Source organism: Pelophylax lessonae (genome assembly GCF_965119305.1).
Source record: "Pelophylax lessonae genome assembly, chromosome: 5".
Classification (NCBI taxonomy): Eukaryota; Metazoa; Chordata; class Amphibia; order Anura; family Ranidae; genus Pelophylax; species Pelophylax lessonae.
The window spans coordinates 182616126-182633833 of record NC_138772.1 but is presented as its reverse complement, the minus strand read 5'-3'; the positions used below and the strand labels follow the sequence as shown (position 1 = coordinate 182633833).

At 45.8% G+C, this 17708-nt stretch overlaps 2 protein-coding genes across 2 annotated transcripts in view; one reads left to right on the top strand and one right to left on the bottom strand.

Moving 5' to 3' along the window:
* KIF15 (kinesin family member 15) overlaps nt 1-6595 on the bottom strand; it is a gene marked incomplete at its 3' end in the record, with an annotated part of 260968 nt that extends 254373 nt beyond the window's left edge. The window contains exons 1-3 of the mRNA XM_082258917.1: nt 6457-6595; nt 2999-3032; nt 2727-2910 (exon numbers count right to left, since the gene is read on the bottom strand). Coding sequence (XP_082115043.1) covers nt 2727-2910; nt 2999-3032; nt 6457-6475 — 237 coding nt within the window. The 5' untranslated portion in view covers nt 6476-6595. The remainder of the gene's footprint in view (nt 1-2726; nt 2911-2998; nt 3033-6456) is intronic.
* The window catches only part of KIAA1143, a 38718-nt gene continuing 27577 nt past the window's right edge, over nt 6568-17708 (top strand). Inside the window, exon 1 of the mRNA XM_082258408.1 lies at nt 6568-6704. The gene's annotated coding sequence lies outside the window, so the exon portion shown is untranslated. The remainder of the gene's footprint in view (nt 6705-17708) is intronic.

Below are 17708 nucleotides of genomic sequence, written 5' to 3'. Positions count from 1 at the left end.
GAGGCTGGCTCTACATGAGAGAAGGTTTATTGTGCACGCTAGACTGACCTCTGTAATGGGGGTCTGTCAGATCCGGTAAGAGGCTTGAACACCTGGTGATTGCTGGTGGTGGCTTCTGCATTCACAGTCATATTGGAATTACGATAACACCTGATTCCCTATCCATTATTGTGTGTGGACTTCATGTGAACTGTTTTCCACCTTAATATCTGTGGACTTTAAGAGATTGGTTCATTTCACTTTAAAAAGCGCTGCATGTTTATATAAGGTTTATTTGTATCCACAATTCAGGATTGGTGCGAGCTGCTTTATTTGCTTTATATAGTTTGTCTATTAGGATCAGAGCAGTACATTGCCCTCATTTAAAATGTTACCATTACCTGGAAAAGTACAGAGCGCAACACCTTTAAAAGGGGTGGGCAGATGAAGGGCAGATGGAAGTGCTGATATGTGAACAAGCCGTTAGGCATTACCATTTGCCCAAGTTCCATATTTACAAATCAATATATCTTTAGAGCACTGTCACTTTAGCAAACCTGTCGCAGGTGCAAACTTGCCAGTGACAAGAGCTTTAAAAAAAAAAAAAGGGGCAGTCACCTTCTCCTATGGGGTTGCTCCCTTGCTACCCAAAGGCTGAAAAAACTCACTTGCAAACAAGGTAGCAGGTGATGGATTGACAGCATGAGAGCAAATTAGCGTTATCTCTAACTTTAATCAGGGTAAATGTAACAGGACCATTGGAATTGATATATATTTTAATATCCTTTCATCAGATGTATGCATTAACTTTTTTGTAACACTGTAACCTAAAATGTAAGAGTAGGATAGTTTTGCCTTAGCGAGATCTGTAGAAGTTGTATAATTGTAGATGTAGTGTAATTCTGGGTTATTAAAGATTTAGAATTCAGTATCTGTCATACACATGTTCTTTCATTAGCATTTGAAAAGGATAGGGCCAGCTTCTAGGATTGAGTTGACACCTATATGCCAATAAGAGTCTGCCATCCAAGTAAACGTAGATTGTCACCCTCCTGAAGGCGCAAAGAAAACTGCTAGTCATCTTGGCTACGAGGATCCGCAGGGGGAAGGAGAAGGCTCCAGAAGGCTGCAAACTTTGATTGGCTTCACCAGATCTAAGGAATGTATATTTATCTCTCATAAAAAGTTAAAATAGTGGCAGAGAGCTGAAAATAATTCCTTTTGATGGGACACGTTAGGCTACAAGTACATGTAAATTATTATTTGTAGCGTGTAGAATCCTAGAGAAACACACAAAACGTGTATATGGCGCCTGATTGCAGCAGGTAGTCAGTGCTTAGTACTTTCGCGATCAGACCAATGCACTGGTGTCAGAAATCCTACCTGTGACCCAAAACCTCCTGTGGGCTGAGACGGGGACAACCCCCGGGGGTTGATTGGCCAAGGGCTAAAGTCCAGCCCACATCCATATTCCAATAAATTGGGGAACCTGAGATATGGACATTGTTCGTCCATGAAGCCAGTTCAAAACTGGGGAGTTCCCAACCGGTTTCCGGTATGCTTCTACCAAGGGATAAGCGTCTGTAAGGTTTATTTCTGGTTTTTTGCATAGCAAATAGTCAATTGTGTGTCTGTTCGTAACTCCTTTTTTTGTATATATTTTTCTTACTCACTGCCCACTTTCAGGATATAAAATTAATAAGTGACTTCTGTGTACTAAGCTAGGACTCGTATCTCTGGAGAGATTGATGCATTTTAGTGCCCAATTGCTTGGTCTAAGCTACGTGCCAAATTGGTATGCAATTGCACTGCGTGTTGGCAGATTGCATGCAGATTGTAAACTAGCCGATCTGCTAGACGGAGATCTGTGCGCGAGTGGTGGCCCAGCAGACCAGTCTGAGGACAAACCGTTGGGTAGTGGCAGGCTATCGTTTGTTGTGTGTCTGGTCTGTGTGTGGACAGTGAGGAGTATTTAACACTGGGGTTCTAGATTGTAGGAAAGCTGGGGAATTCCTAGTAGTGTGTAATAATTTCTAGACCAGTGTTTCTCAGCTCCGGGCCTCAGGGCACACTAACAGGCCAGGTTTGCAAGAAAACTGAAATACATCACAGGTGATATCATTTGCTGCTCAGTGATTGCAGTATTCTAGTCTGCATCTCCCCAAGGCAATCAAATCTGACCTGTTAATCTGCCCTGAGGACAGGAGTTGAGAAACACTGTTCTAGACTGCTCTCCAACTCTTACGAGTACAACAGATTGTATGTAAGATTCATATCTGCTTGTGTGTGGTCAGCTAGCTGAATTGGAGTGGAGTCTCCCTCTAGTGATGGCTAAAGGCAGTGCGGGCTGTGAAAGTACCGCAGCCAGTCTTCTTGCTCAGTAGAAGTCCCCCCCTTATTCCCTTATACTACCCAGTCACAGAACCACATCTCAGTTAGCTAGTCACCATGGGCTTGTGTAACTATGACAAACACTCAAAATAAAAGGGTTGTTTTAAAAATCCACAGTCCTCCATCTTTTAGCAGGAACAAAGAGACCTTGGCTACATAGGTTGTCACCCTGTATATTCTGTTCTTCTCTGCTGCATGTTGTGCTGCAGGATGCTGGGAAACGGATTAGAACATGCCAATGTCGGAGAACCGTCTCCAACAATGGATTTATAATATTGTAAAACTTTTCACAAATCAGGTATTTTTCATTTAAAGGAAAACAAGCCAACATGTTAGGATTTAACAAGTACACAAACCTGAGTTGCATCCATATTTGCCACATTATCAAATGTAAAAATCTTTGGCTCAGGTTTGGAATGCAAGCGAATCATCTTGGGAGACAGTACAGAGAGGCATAGTCCTTGGTCACCATCACTGCCCAGGCTTCCATCAATAGGTGGCCGGATTCTTACAAATACTTTTATTGAATCACCATCAGTGCTGTCAAGATAAAAAAAAAAAATTCACATCATTCAAGAGTACAATACACAATACCAAAGCCTGAATAGTATCATAGAATTTTCTTTACCTTGTTAGGCAGGTGGGAATATCCACTGGATCACCTGTAAAACAAACAATTCTCATAATTAAAGACCAATAAATTAAGTTCATTAGGCGGTTATAAACCCCTTTTAAAAAGGGTTCTTCAAGGGAACCTTAACATTCCTCAATCATGTGAACATAGCGGTACCTTCATAATCCGCTCTATTAGCAGTTTCAAAAAACAGTCCTTGTCTCCCAAAAATGTGATGCCTTGCAAGACTGAGCAGTATTTTACCGGATATGTATATCTTTTGTAAAACGTTTTGACGAAAAGCCAAAAGCTAAGCCCTCACCACTCTGTGGGATTGTCACAAGATGAGCATGCATTCTATATGCAGGCTGAGCAAGATCGTGTCAAAGAAGTGCAGTTTTTGCACATTTCAAAAGACCATTTGTTTAAATAAAATGAATTACTAAAATGAGTTTTAACGTGTACTTGAAGAGGAAAATATTGAATCAAGCACTACTGGTATATTGCAAAAATAAATGTAATTATTTTTAACCAATGAAGAACTGGTTATTAGGTTAAAAAAATGCAATATGGAAGTTTTTTTTCCCCCAGGTGTTTCCACTGTGGTATACTGGGGCCCAAAAAACTTGAAGCTCTTGCTCAAGCGACACCATGCTCAGGTGTGAACAGACACAGCGGAAAGTAATGGGATTTTTGATGCGGGCCGTTTGAATTTTGAACAACAAAAACTCAAGTGTTAAGGGGCCTAAGGAGAACCTCTGTTGATCAGCAAATGCAACTTTTAGGTGTATTGCACTTGTGTAGGACATCAGTTTGACTATTTGCATTGACTTGTATAGAGAGGAAGCAGTTCCGACATGGACAAAAGCCTATCAACACAGGTGACCAGATAATAAAAAAAAAAATTCAGATGAGCGGTCGTTCATTGCTAAACTATGAAAATACCATACTTTGCACTACCCGATAACAAAAGTCAATACATGCAAAAAAACACTGTATGTTCTTTGATATACAGCATTTGGAAAAAGAAACTAGGGGGAACATTTTAGGGCTGCCTCCCAAATCCCCTTCTTCCTGGGCTCCTTCACAGGCCTGGGATCACTATAAAAGGGAATGAGGAGAACAGAGCTACCCCTCACCTAGCTTTTCTAGGATGGGTGAACCAAATTTTAAGCTGTTCAAAAAAGCTGGATTGGTAGATAAACTTCTATTGAACGGCCACACTGGAAAACTTAAAGTGGAACTTCCCCTCATCTGCTTCCTCCCCCCTCCAGTGCCACATTTGGCACCTTTCAGGGGGGAAGAGGGGAACAGGTACCCGTTTTTGACAGGTATACTTCCCCACTTCTGGGAGACAGCAACGCAGTGCTGTCCCTCAGAAGTTCGGCCCCGCCTCCTCCTTCCCCTGCTGCCGAGCCAATTAAAATGAGCAGCGTGCTTCGCGCATGTGCAGTATAGAACCGGCTGTAAAGCTGAAGGGCTTCACTGACGGTTTCCCTTAGAACGAATGGCAGCAGCAGCACCCGATCCAAAAATCGGCTGGGGTGCTGACATCGATATTGCGGGATCCCTGGACAGGTAGATACATATATATTAAAAGTCAGCAGCTACAGCATTTGCTGGAACACCAATTAAAGCGCTGGAACACCGCTTTAATTGATCAGTGGCTGCAGCCAATCAGCTACAACTCAGTGTATTGTGACAGCAGAGAGTCTCACTGTCAGAATACAATGTCCCGGGGGGGGTATCCATGTATACCCGGATTCCTTCAGAGCTGCCAAATCCTAGCTGCAGCGACCAGGTAAACAGATCAGGAATATTTGTCCCAATTAGGACTCCGTAAAAGGAGTACCCGTCGCCCCCTCCGACATCTGCGTAAAGAGTACCCATCACCCCCCTCCAACATCTGCGTAAAGAGTACCCGTAGCTCCCTCCGACAAGGCTCTAAAGAGTACCCGTCGCCCCCTCCGACATCTGCGTAAAAGGAGTACCCATCGCCCCCTCCGACATCTGCGTAAAAAGGAGTACCCATCGCCCCCTCCGACATCTGCGTAAAAAAAGTACCCGACGCCCCCGTCTGACATCTGCGTAAAAAAAGTACCCGACGCCCCCCTCTGACATCTGCGTAAAAGGAGTACCCATCGCCCCCTCCGACATCTGCGTAAAAAAAGTACCCGACGCCCCCTCCGACATCTGCGTAAAGAGTACCCGTCGCCCCCTCCGACAAGGCTCTAAAGAGTACCCGTCGCTCCCTCAGACAAGGCTCTAAAGAGTAACCGTCGCTCCCTCAGACAAGGCTCTAAAGAGTACCCGTCGCTCCCTCAGACAAGGCTCTAAAGAGTACCCGTCGCTCCCTCAGACAAGGCTCTAAAGAGTACCCGTCGCTCCCTCAGACAAGGCTCTAAAGAGTACCCGTCGCTCCCTCAGACAAGGCTCTAAAGAGTACCCCTCACTCCCTCCGACAAGGCTCTAAAGAGTACCCGTCGCCCCCTCCGACAAGGCTCTAAAGAGTACCCGTCACCCCCTCCGACAAGGCTCTAAAGAGTACCCCTCACTCCCTCTGACAAGGCTCTAAAGAGTACCCCTCACTCCCTCTGACAAGGCTCTAAAGAGTACCCGTCGCTCCCTCAGACAAGGCTCTAAAGAGTACCCCTCACTCCCTCCGACAAGGCTCTAAAGAGTACCCGTCGCTCCCTCCAACAAGGCTCTAAAGAGTACCCGTCACCCCCTCCGACAAGGCTCTAAAAGAGAACCCCTCACTCCCTCCGACAAGGCTCTAAAGAGTACCCGTCGCTCCCTCCAACAAGGCTCTAAAGAGTACCCCTCACTCCCTCCGACAAGGCTCTAAAGAGTACCCGTCGCTCCCTCCGACAAGGCTCTAAAGGTAACCCGTCTCCCCCTCCGACAAGGCTCTAAAGGGTACCCGTCTCCCCCTCCGACAAGGCTCTAAAGAGTACCCCTCACTCCCTCCGACAAGGCTCTAAAGAGTACCCCTCACTCCCTCCGACAAGGCTCTAAAGAGTACCCGTCGCTCCCTCCAACAAGGCTCTAAAGAGTACCCCTCACTCCCTCCGACAAGGCTCTAAAGAGTACCCGTCGCTCCCTCCGACAAGGCTCTAAAGGGTACCCCTCACTCCCTCCGACAAGGCTCTAAAGAGTACCCGTCGCCCCCTCCGACAAGGCTCTAAAGAGTACCTGTCGCCCCCTCCTATAAACACATAGAGCCGCACTGTCCTCCCACCCAGCTAAAGGGGATTTCTCTGGAGAGGAGAGATACAAGACCTAGCCATGCTATCATATGATCTCTCCTATACCCCGCTCATGGTCTGTCTAGTAGCAGTCAGTCCCATTCCTCTGTACTCGTTCCGTAATACTGAGCTGTATAGAAAACAAGCCCATATGGATGTGACTGACAACTACCACATATATGAACCGGGGAGAGGACCGAACACACACTCTCTGCAGACACGTACTCTTTGTCCCCGGCGCCATCCTTCTCCTCGGTCACTCGGTTCCGTTGTGTCGCGGTGTCTTTGGTCACTTTCACAACAGAAATGGCGGAGCCGTCAAATTTGGCGCTTTCACGCAGATCCCGTCCAGGCGCCACACGAGTTTTCAAGCTGTCTGGGTCATGTGACCGGCCTGGAGGTGGGCGGAGTCAGGGGCCTGCCTGCTGCTGCCAATGGAGGGTGAGCGGCGCCGGGGACTGTAGTGTACGGAGGTGAGTGAGGGGGATGTGTGTACTGAGGAGGACCGGGGGACCTGTGCATGCTGGACAGACAGCAGAGCTGTGTAATGTATGTGTACTGTTCATATCTCCCAGAATTACCTGCTTCCCTCCCTGTAATAGAAGTGCATAGGTTTGCCTTTTGTGGATGCCTTTATTAATCTTCACATAGTTGTCCATGTCCCTCACCCAGCCATGTCCATGTCCATCCCTCACCCAGCCATGTCCATGTCCGTCCCTCACCCAGCCATGTCCATGTCCGTCCATCACCCAGCCATGTCCATGTCCGTCCATCACCCAGCCATGTCCATGTCCGTCCCTCACCCAGCCATGTCCATGTCCGTCCCTCACCTAGCCATGTCCATGTCCGTCCCTCACCTAGCCATGTCCATGTCCGTCCCTCACCCAGCCATGTCCATGTCCGTCCCTCACCCAGCCATGTCCATGTCCGTCCATCACCCAGCCATGTCCATGTCCGTCCATCACCCAGCCATGTCCATGTCCGTCCATCACCCAGCCATGTCCATGTCCGTCCCTCACCCAGCCATGTCCATGTCCGTCCCTCACCCAGCCATGTCCATGTCCGTCCCTCACCCAGCCATGTCCATGTCCGTCCATCACCCAGCCATGTCCATGTCCGTCCATCACCCAGCCATGTCCATGTCCGTCCATCACCCAGCCATGTCCATGTCCGTCCATCACCCAGCCATGTCCATGTCCGTCCCTCACCCAGCCATGTCCATGTCCGTCCCTCACCCAGCCATGTCCATGTCCGTCCATCACCCAGCCATGTCCGTCCATCACCCAGCCATGTCCATGTCCGTCCATCACCCAGCCATGTCCATGTCCGTCCCTCACCCAGCCATGTCCATGTCCGTCCCTCACCCAGCCATGTCCATGTCCGTCCCTCACCCAGCCATGTCCGTCCATCACCCAGCCATGTCCGTCCATCACCCAGCCATGTCCGTCCATCACCCAGCCATGTCCATGTCCGTCCATCACCCAGCCATGTCCATGTCCGTCCATCACCCAGCCATGTCCATGTCCGTCCATCACCCAGCCATGTCCATGTCCGTCCATCACCCAGCCATGTCCGTCCCTCACCCAGCCATGTCCGTCCCTCACCCAGCCATGTCCATGTCCGTCCCTCACCCAGCCATGTCCATGTCCGTCCATCACCCAGCCATGTCCATGTCCGTCCATCACCCAGCCATGTCCATGTCCGTCCATCACCCAGCCATGTCCATGTCCGTCCCTCACCCAGCCATGTCCATGTCCGTCCCTCACCCAGCCATGTCCATGTCCGTCCCTCACCCAGCCATGTCCATGTCCGTCCCTCACCCAGCCATGTCCATGTCCGTCCCTCACCCAGCCATGTCCATGTCCGTCCCTCACCCAGCCATGTCCATGTCCGTCCCTCACCCAGCCATGTCCATGTCCGTCCCTCACCCAGCCATGTCCATGTCCGTCCCTCACCCAGCCATGTCCATGTCCGTCCCTCACCCAGCCATGTCCATGTCCGTCCCTCACCCAGCCATGTCCATGTCCGTCCCTCACCCAGCCATGTCCATGTCCGTCCCTCACCCAGCCATGTCCATGTCCGTCCCTCACCCAGCCATGTCCATGTCCGTCCCTCACCCAGCCATGTCCATGTCCGTCCCTCACCCAGCCATGTCCATGTCCGTCCATCACCCAGCCATGTCCATGTCCGTCCATCACCCAGCCATGTCCATGTCCGTCCCTCACCCAGCCATGTCCATGTCCGTCCCTCACCCAGCCATGTCCATGTCCGTCCCTCACCCAGCCATGTCCATGTCCGTCCCTCACCCAGCCATGTCCGTCCCTCACCCAGCCATGTCCGTCCCTCACCCAGCCATGTCCATGTCCGTCCCTCACCCAGCCATGTCCATGTCCGTCCCTCACCCAGCCATGTCCATGTCCGTCCCTCACCCAGCCATGACTGAATCATCCTCTTTTTTTACATCCCAGGAGGCTTCAGGGCGATGTAGAGGACATGTGCCATGTAGGGTTGCCACCTCATCCCTTTAAACCAGGACACACATTATTACACAGGATCTGTGGCTGATTAAGGTGGTAATCAAAATCACTTAGTGCCTTATATTAGCCTTAGAACCTGTGTAATATTTGTCCTGGTTTAAAGGGATGAGGTGGCAACCCTAGTGCCATGGCATGCCCTCAGGAGCTGGCTGCCTCTTCCTGGTTCTTACATCAGGCCCCGTGGGTGCCATCAGTAGAGATAATCCGGGGCATCCTCCCAACTTGCCTCTACCCCAACTTCAAAGTTGTCATCTTTTATTAGTCCTATCGGCTGTGACCAGGACCTTCACTGCCGCTTTTCTATCAGAATACCCCTACCAATCAGATTCTGCAACCGGAAGTGACATTCAGACAAGAACAATTTACTGCGCATGTGCCATGCGTTCCAACATGGTCGCTATGCTTTCCAATATGTTTCCTAATGTGACAGAACACAAAGCAGCGGCGGACATCTTACACCCACACAAGTCTTGAATTTCACATTTATTTTAGCAGTAAACTCACATTATATACTGAATAACAGTATTGCATTTCTATTATCATTGTAAAATAGTAAATACAGCGTGAAACCTGCATGTAGAAGGTGACGACGGCCATCTTGGTACATCCCGCACTGCTCAGCGACAAACTGATTATATAGTGAAATAGACTATTTCACTCGGTCGCGGTGAAATAGTCTATTCAGTCTAGAAGATGAGTTTACTGCTAAAATAAATGTAAAATTCAAGACTTGCGTGGGTGTTAATCAGTTCTGGACCGGAAGGATTTGTCCCCTAATGATCAGGCCAATTGTTTGTGATTCGGCATTGCGTTACTTTAATGGACAAATGCGCGGTCATGCAACGATGTACCTAAATAAAATTGATGTCTTTTTTCCCATAAATAGTGCTTTCTTTTGGTGGTATTTGATCACCAGTGCGATTTTTTTTTATTTTTTTTATTTTTTTATTTTTTTTGCGCTATAAAAAAAAAAGCGACAATTCTGAGGGGAAAAAACAATATTTTTCACTTTCTGCTATACAACATTCCCAAAAAAAATTAAAAATCAATTTTATTCATCATTTTAGGCCAATTTGTATTCTGCTACATATTTTTGGTAAAAAAAATCACAATGAGCATATTCTGATTGATTTGCGCAAAAGTTGTCGCATCTGCAAACTAGTGGAAAGATTTATGTCATGTTTATTTATTTATTTTTGTTTTTACTAGTAATGGAGGCAATCTGCAATTTTTAGCGGGAGTGAGAAATTGCGGCGGACAGATCGGACTCCTAACTGACATTTTTGACACTTTTGGGGGGACCAGTGACATTACTGCAGTAATCAGTGCTAAAAATATGCATTGTTACTGTAATAATGCCATAGGCAGGGAAGGGGTTAACCTAGGGGGGATCAAAGTGTTCAGTGTGAGCCTAGGGAAGTGTTTTCTAACTGGGGGGGGAGGAACTTGTGAAATGAGCATAGAGACCTGTGATCCTATATAGAAGGATCACAGGCGCTCTGTGATCATTTCAGAGAGAACAATGGTGTGTTTACAACAACTGACTGTCCTTCTCTCTCTCAGCAGGGAGCGATTGCGGGTGGCCGGCAGCAGTCAGTGCCGCCGGTCCTGTGGATCGGCACCTCCGCTACCTAGTGGGGGCGAGAGCGTGCCGACAGCAGCACGCACTCGCCCCCAGGAGCGCTCCTGCGGATCGCGTTGCAGGTACGGCAACTCTTGGAGCCGAAACAGCCTGCCCTGTGTGGTCGGCAAGTGGTTAAAAGATACACGCCGCTGCTTCGTGTTCTGTCACATTAGAAAACCTATTGGAACACATGGCGCATGCGCGGTAAGTTGTTCTCGTCCGAACGTCACTTCCAGTTGCAGAATCTAATAGGTGGCAGTAGTCTGATAGAACACCGCGCTGCACATGCAAACAAAGGGGGCTGGTGACGTCAGTGCCCTTATGTGGTCACCTGACCATCATTAGTCACGTCCATTCCTTCAGCCACATAATGGTAAGTTTATACCTCTGATTAGACTCAGGTCTGGGATGTAAAAAATGCAGGCGCCTGTACACTCATCACGGGCGCAATGCTCTACAGACTTTAAAGGGTAACTCCACTTTTGTAGGGCAAAAAAAAAAAAAAATATATATATATATATATATATATATAGCATACAATTGTGACACAAGTCATATTGTAATGGAATTTCATTAAAAATTACTTTTCCTTTTCAATCTGCAGCCACTGTATTTTCTGAAAATGCAATATGGCAACAGAATATGTATTGAACACTCCCCAGAAACATAATATCCTGCTTGTGTGATTGGCTCATTGATTTTCCCAGAAGTCTTGCAAGATACAAGTCTGATTTCAGGCAACCCCTGCAACAAAAATGTCATTTTTGGTGAGATACTCCCAATAGGAAGTCACGTCTAAAGGGGTGCAGACCCATCGGATTTCCTCATTAGTGCTCTGCAGCTGCACAGCTGATTGATAATTATGAAACCACTCCCATTAGACCCACTCAGCACAGAGTAACAAAATGGGATTTCTTCAGAATAACAAAAGGTAGGAATCTGCAACAAAGTTTTTTAAAACCCCTGCAATGCACATAGATCACTCAGAGGGGAATGTTTTTTTTTTTTTCTATCAACAAAAGTGAAACTAAGCTTAAAGTTCCACTCGTTTTTGTGCTTGTTAAAAGTCTGCAGCTACAAAATTTTTTTTTTTTTTTTTTAGTTTTAAAGAGTTTTATTAAATTATCAAACCCAAAACATACAGTTACAGATCAATCCAATAGTGTCATAAAAAACATATATTGGGTTTCCTAATATACAATAGGTACATTTCAAGTTTCAACTTTAACTTTAATCAACCTGAGAGCTGTTTAGATAAATAACCATTAATATAATCCCTGCTTGCCCCATAGGCAACTCGCTGTAAACAAGGGAATGTTGCTTAAAACAGAATTCCACCCAAAAGTGGAACTTCTGCTTTAAGGCCTCCTGACCCCCCTGACATGCCACATTTGGCATGTCATTTTTTTTTTTTTTTTTTTTTTTGGGGGGGGGGGGCAGGTACCGGGGTTTTTTTTTTTTTTTTTTATTAAGATACTTTTGCAAAGTACAATAATACCTTGGTTTGCGAGTAACTTTGTTTACGAGCATTTTGAAAGACGAGCAACGTTTTTAAGAAAAATTGAAATATTGATATACGAGCACCGTCTTGATATACGAGCAGTTTAGTACACTATAAGCATGCCATCCCCTCTGTTAATGCCCTCTTTTACATACCATTATGTGTCCCTGTGTCTGTACTGTATATAAAGATGCTGATTTCTACTGTTTCAGAGCGTCTCCCGGCGCTCGTGTGACTCCTCGTCTCTCTGCTCTCCCCGGCGGGCGGGGCCGATCACTCCCGCTGACGTCATCTGAGGACGGGGGGAGGAGAGAAGCAGAGAGCCGAGGAGTCACATGAGTGCCGGAGACGCTCTAATACAGTATAAATCGGCATCTGTTATATACAATACACACACAGGGACACATAATGTTATTTAACAGAGGAGATGGCATGCTTATACTGTACAGTACTGTAATTTAGATCTGATAGTAGCATATCTTTATTCATACCATTAAATGCTTGTGGAACGAATCATCTGGGTTTCCATGATTTCTTATGGGAAAACTTGCTTTGATATACTAGTGTTTTGGATTACAAGCAAGCTGTTGGAACAAGTTATACTCGCAAACCAAGGTATTACTGTACAACATAAAGTGCAAAAAAAGTAGAGCACTAAGAAAGTAGTATTTCCATAGTAACAGGTGGTGAATAGATTGGGGTATAAACAAAAATAACAGGGAAAATACTTTTGTCTGTCCCATACATGAGCAAAGAAGAATACATGTTGGTGAGAAATGATCCGAATGGGGTAAGTCATCAGTTTGCTTTAAACCATTCCTTCCATAATTTCCATTGTACCTCAAAACTTTTACTTGTACCACATTTACTAGCCAGTAGAGATTTAAATATATGTAATATTTAGTAGGATTGGGTAATCTTTAGAGAGATTAGGTGCTTTAGCTGATTTACAGTATTTCCTTATCAATGATCTAGCTACTAGTAGAACATGTGTAACTACAGTGCGGAAGTGTAAGCGGAAGTTCTTAATACCTATGTTTAATATTGCCAAACTGGGATTAGGAGGCGTCAAGATCCCTGTCATGTTCGAGATACAATGAAATATGCTATGCCAGAAACTTGTCAGATTTTTACAGGACCAGAACATATGTGGAATGTTGGCTACTGCTCCACAATCTCTCCAACAAAGTGGAGAATTAAGCCCCGTACACACGCACAGATTGTTGGCCGTAAATTTTCGGCCAACGTCCGATCTGCCGATTGTAGGCTTGTTAGTATGATGCTTCCGACAACCAACTGCGAATTTTCGGCCGAAAAAAATCTGGTGTGCAGGCTATAAAATTTTTGTTGGCCAACAAAGAACGGCCAATTGTTCCTCAGTCAGTACAGATTTCGGCAGACAAAAATCAGATGAGCAAGACTGGGCATGCTCAGAGAAGAAAAAACAAACAGAAAGTCAACCATCACATGACATCACTTCTGAAGTTGGTTTTTGTTGGCCAACAAAAGTCCAGTGCAAGTCTAGAGCACATTTCAACCTACAAACAACACTGGACAAAAGACGGCCGATCGGTTGGCCAACAATCTGTGCGTGTGTACAGGGCTTTACACTGGCTTAATTCAGACATTCTGTAGGGCGTAAAGTACCACCTTAGGGCTATTTTTTTTAGATAGTTCCCAGTAGTTCACGCATTTGGAGGCCTTGTATATTGTTCTGAGTGCACATTGCCCCAGGGAAATAGTGAGGGGTTTGCCTAAATTAGATTCCTATTTTTGATATGGAGGAGATTTGATAAAGGTTGAAGATTTTTGCTTGAAGATGTTGTAGAAGGATAAACCTTTAGGTGGCGTGGGGGATGTTGTGTAGAATTGCCACACTGTATCTGGGAAGCTTATATGATGGGTTTTTATAGATTTCAGAAAATGGGTAATTTGGTAGTATTTATAGTAATCTGTGGGCAATAGGTTAAATAGTTTTTTAAGAGTACTAAAAACAAGGATAGTAATATAAATAGGGACATCTGTTTTTTTTTTTTTTTTTTTTGCAATGGAGGTGATAATTTACAGAGTTTTCTCCAAGCCAAAAACGAGGCTTGTATAGCGAGTGTGAGATGTATGGGGAAAGGTTTCGTAAGTCCGAAGTTGGGTTCAGGGCCTGTTCAATACCATTCCATACAATGTCAGGGGAGGGTGTAATCCAGCTTTTTGGTTGGGTGAGAATGGTGGCATGAAAATAATCTTGAATATCAATTGGCCCCATGCCCCTGGCAAGTCTGTTTTGGTAAGTGTAAGTAGGGATGTTAAGTATCTAAGATGGCTACTTTGAAGTGGGATGGGAAGTGTTCAGAAAATATATAATATTTGAGGCAATAAGCATTTTAAGTGAGGCTAAGCGGCCAGACCAAGATAGTTCAACTTAAGTTAGTCTTTTTGTTTCTTTAGATATCTTATCTATTAAGGGTAGATAGTTGGCATCTGCTAGTTTCAAGGGATCTGCTGTTAATTGCAATCCTACATATTATATGCTAGATTTGCTCCATGTGTAAGGAAAGGAGTATTTTAGTTGTGATTGGAGAGACGATGGGAGGCCTAGTTGCAAAATCAGCGATTTCGTAAAAAATTTACTTCATAGTAGGAAATCTGGCTGAAGTCATTAAGGGTGGCATGGGATAGGGATTTGGCAGGGGAGGTTAGGAATAAAATATCAGAAAATAGATTTATATCATGGGATCTGTCATGAAGGGGAAAGCCTGTTATGTTGGGATGAGTTCTGATCTTCTAAGCCAGTGGTTCTTTGAGGAGGTTGAAGATCGAAGGGGACAGGGGGCACGCTTGTCTTGTGCCATTAGATATGGTGAAAGGGAGTGAAAGCATATTTGATGTAAAGACCTGTGCACAAGGAGATGAGTAAAGAGCAAGGACAGCTGACAGGATTGGTGCTGTAAAGCCAAATTTTTGGAGAGTGTGTGTCCTGTATCCCCAATGAATGCTGTCAAAGATAGGAGCAGAGAAGGCACCCGACAGGATCTAGCATATTGAATGATGTTACTGACTCTCCTTGTGGCATCAGATGCCTGTCTACCTGAGGCGAAGCCTGTTTGGTCAGGCTTGATTAGGGATCGAAGGATGGGGAGGAGTCTTTGGCTATGATCTTGGCATAAAGTTTAACATTTGTGTTTAGTAGATGGGTCTGAAATTTGAGGAAGTGTTAGGTTTTTTACCCAGTTTGGGAATTGAAGCAATATTTGCCTTAAGCATTTCTGGTGGGAACGAGGCAGAGGACACCGCTTCAGATTAGACCGACCCTAATGTTGGGGAGAGTATATTTTGGAAGACCTTGTAGTAGTCGTTCGTCAGCCCATCAGGGCCTGGTGATTTACAGAGACTTCATTTTAATTAAGTCAATGCATGAATACAAGTTGTGTCTGGATGAGTGGAAGGTGTAGTCGCGTTCATCTGAATGTTGACACCTCCAGACATCATAAACATCCTCAGTATGAAGTAACGGTAGTAGCATTGGCAAGGGGCGTTTAGATTTGGAGGTGGTCTCCATCTTGTAGTCTACCAAGAGGTTGTAGTCTCCACACGTGACTAATGCACCTTTTCTAATTGCATGAACTTTGCGAAAAATTTTCTTTAGGAATCGTAGTTGATGGGAGTTGGGTGCGTACAGATTAACAACTGTGTAGGGTTTGTTAAACTCTCCTATTAGAATTATATATCTTCCTTCCTGGTCAGCCTGGACCTCCTGCAGGGTGAAGGCAACAGAATTCCTTACAGCAATGAAAACTCACTTGTGTTTCGTGGATGCAGAGGCCATAAAAATGTGAGGGAATTTTTTTGTGGCAGAAGGGGGGGGGGGTGGTAGTGTTGGAGGATGAAAGGTGTGTTTCCTGTAAGCACAATGTGTGAAGACTAAGGGCTTCTTTCTAGACCGAGGCCCTTTTGGCCGAATGATTTAGTGCCATGAACATTGAAGGATACAATTTTAAGAACCATAAGTAACCGGTGAATAGAGATGACTGTACCTTGACGGATCTGTGGCAGTTTGGGAGGAAGCCAATTCTGAAGGTTTGAGAGTGGTAATTAGGATAAGTAGACATCTCTTCGTGGAGGTGCATTCCATCTCAAGTAGGTCAGACCGATGAAAATAAGGAAAGGAAAAAAGAAAAAAATAAGAGAGTCAAACATTGTGTAATTGACAAACATGGTAAAAAGGGGAATCTGGTGGCAGAATTACTGCCCATTACTCAGGAGGTGAAAATGTGTGCACTATAGGCTCCCATAGTGCTTCAGGGATCAAGTAGCTTGATAATCCTTCTATGGGCAAGATGTTTAAGTATTATATTTTTTTGTTTTTCTTCTTGTGTGATACCACTTGCCATCTGTCTTGGGGTGTCCAGCTTGGCTGAGGAGGGAGATCTCTCGGGGGGGGCTCATTCAATTAGAATATCCCATGGGGCAGAGAAGCGTGAGACCTTCCTCTAGGTTCATATTCACTGATGAATTGCCATCACGAGTAAAGGTTAGCTTTGTAGGGTAACCCCAGTGGTACACGATAATATGGTTGCACAATGCTTTTGTCAAAGGTAAAAGGGATTTGCATTTTTGCATGGTGTACTGCGATAGGTCTGCATACAGTTGAATACTAGAGTACTTTTCAAGGGGTTGTGAATTTCTATGGAAAGCCACCAACAACTGCTTTTTCCTGTTTTAAAAATGTACTCGCATTAGCACATCTCTGGGGACGTTGTCCGGGAGGTGGGGCAGGTTAGGTAGTCGGTGGATTCGATCAACGACCAGATCTGATTCAGAAACTGAAGGCAGGAAGGTTTTCATGAGGTTTCGTGCATTTTGCTATAATTGCACAGGTTTTATGGCCTCAGGAATCCCTCTAATTTTTACATTGTTCCTGCATGACCCTGTCTTCAAGGTCAGCTACTTTGGCTCTGTGTCATGTTATGGTCATTGTGTGAGTCCACCAGGGAATTATAAGAGGAGGCAAAATTACCCATTTTCTTTTCAACATGGATCAATTCTCCCTCCCAGCTCCCCCACTTCAGCTTTAAATTTACTCATGCATTCCATCATGTCCGCATGAAGGGAGCTACAGAGGGAGACAAGCATGTCTTTTAAAGTGGTGTCTGAGATAGGCTGGTTGGTAGTGGGAAAAGCATTGATAGTGTCTGCTAGTTCCCTTGTGTCCTCCATGGAGTCCCGACATGTGCTCACCTTAGTGTGGTAGATGTCGGTTGCCATGTGCGGTTCGGACTTCGCCGGGCTGTGGGAGAGTGGCGTGGAGGCATCAGGTGCGTGTCAGGCAGAGCCGTCTTGTGAGCCTGGGCTTGGTTTGGATGAGAAGGAGCCGCTGGAGATCCGCTGCTGGAGCCATCTTGGACTGTGCTCCGGGTTGCGGGTGTGAAGAAATAATTGTAATTGTTACAATAATAGTTGTAATTTCTATGGTTGGGAGGAATCCTTTCTCTTGCGGGTCATCTCTGGTTGAGGACCGGCACTTAAGAATGGTGTTTGGTGTATTTGGAGTCAGCCGGGGACACCCTGAATTGTTCAGATTCCTGTCACTGGAGCGGAGCTGTGGATTTAGATGTCCATGAAGCAGCGCAGTAGTCACTCCCCAGTGGGAGTACCTAGTTTTGACATGTACCCTCTCCCACTTCCTCTTGGGCTGCCTAGGCAGCTCGAGCGGAAGTTCTCCTCTACCCCTCCCTCACTGCAATCTTCTGGGACATGTCACAGGTCCCAGAAAATTGCCTGGCCTTTTAGGACGTGCAGTGCGACTCGCACGTGTGCAGTG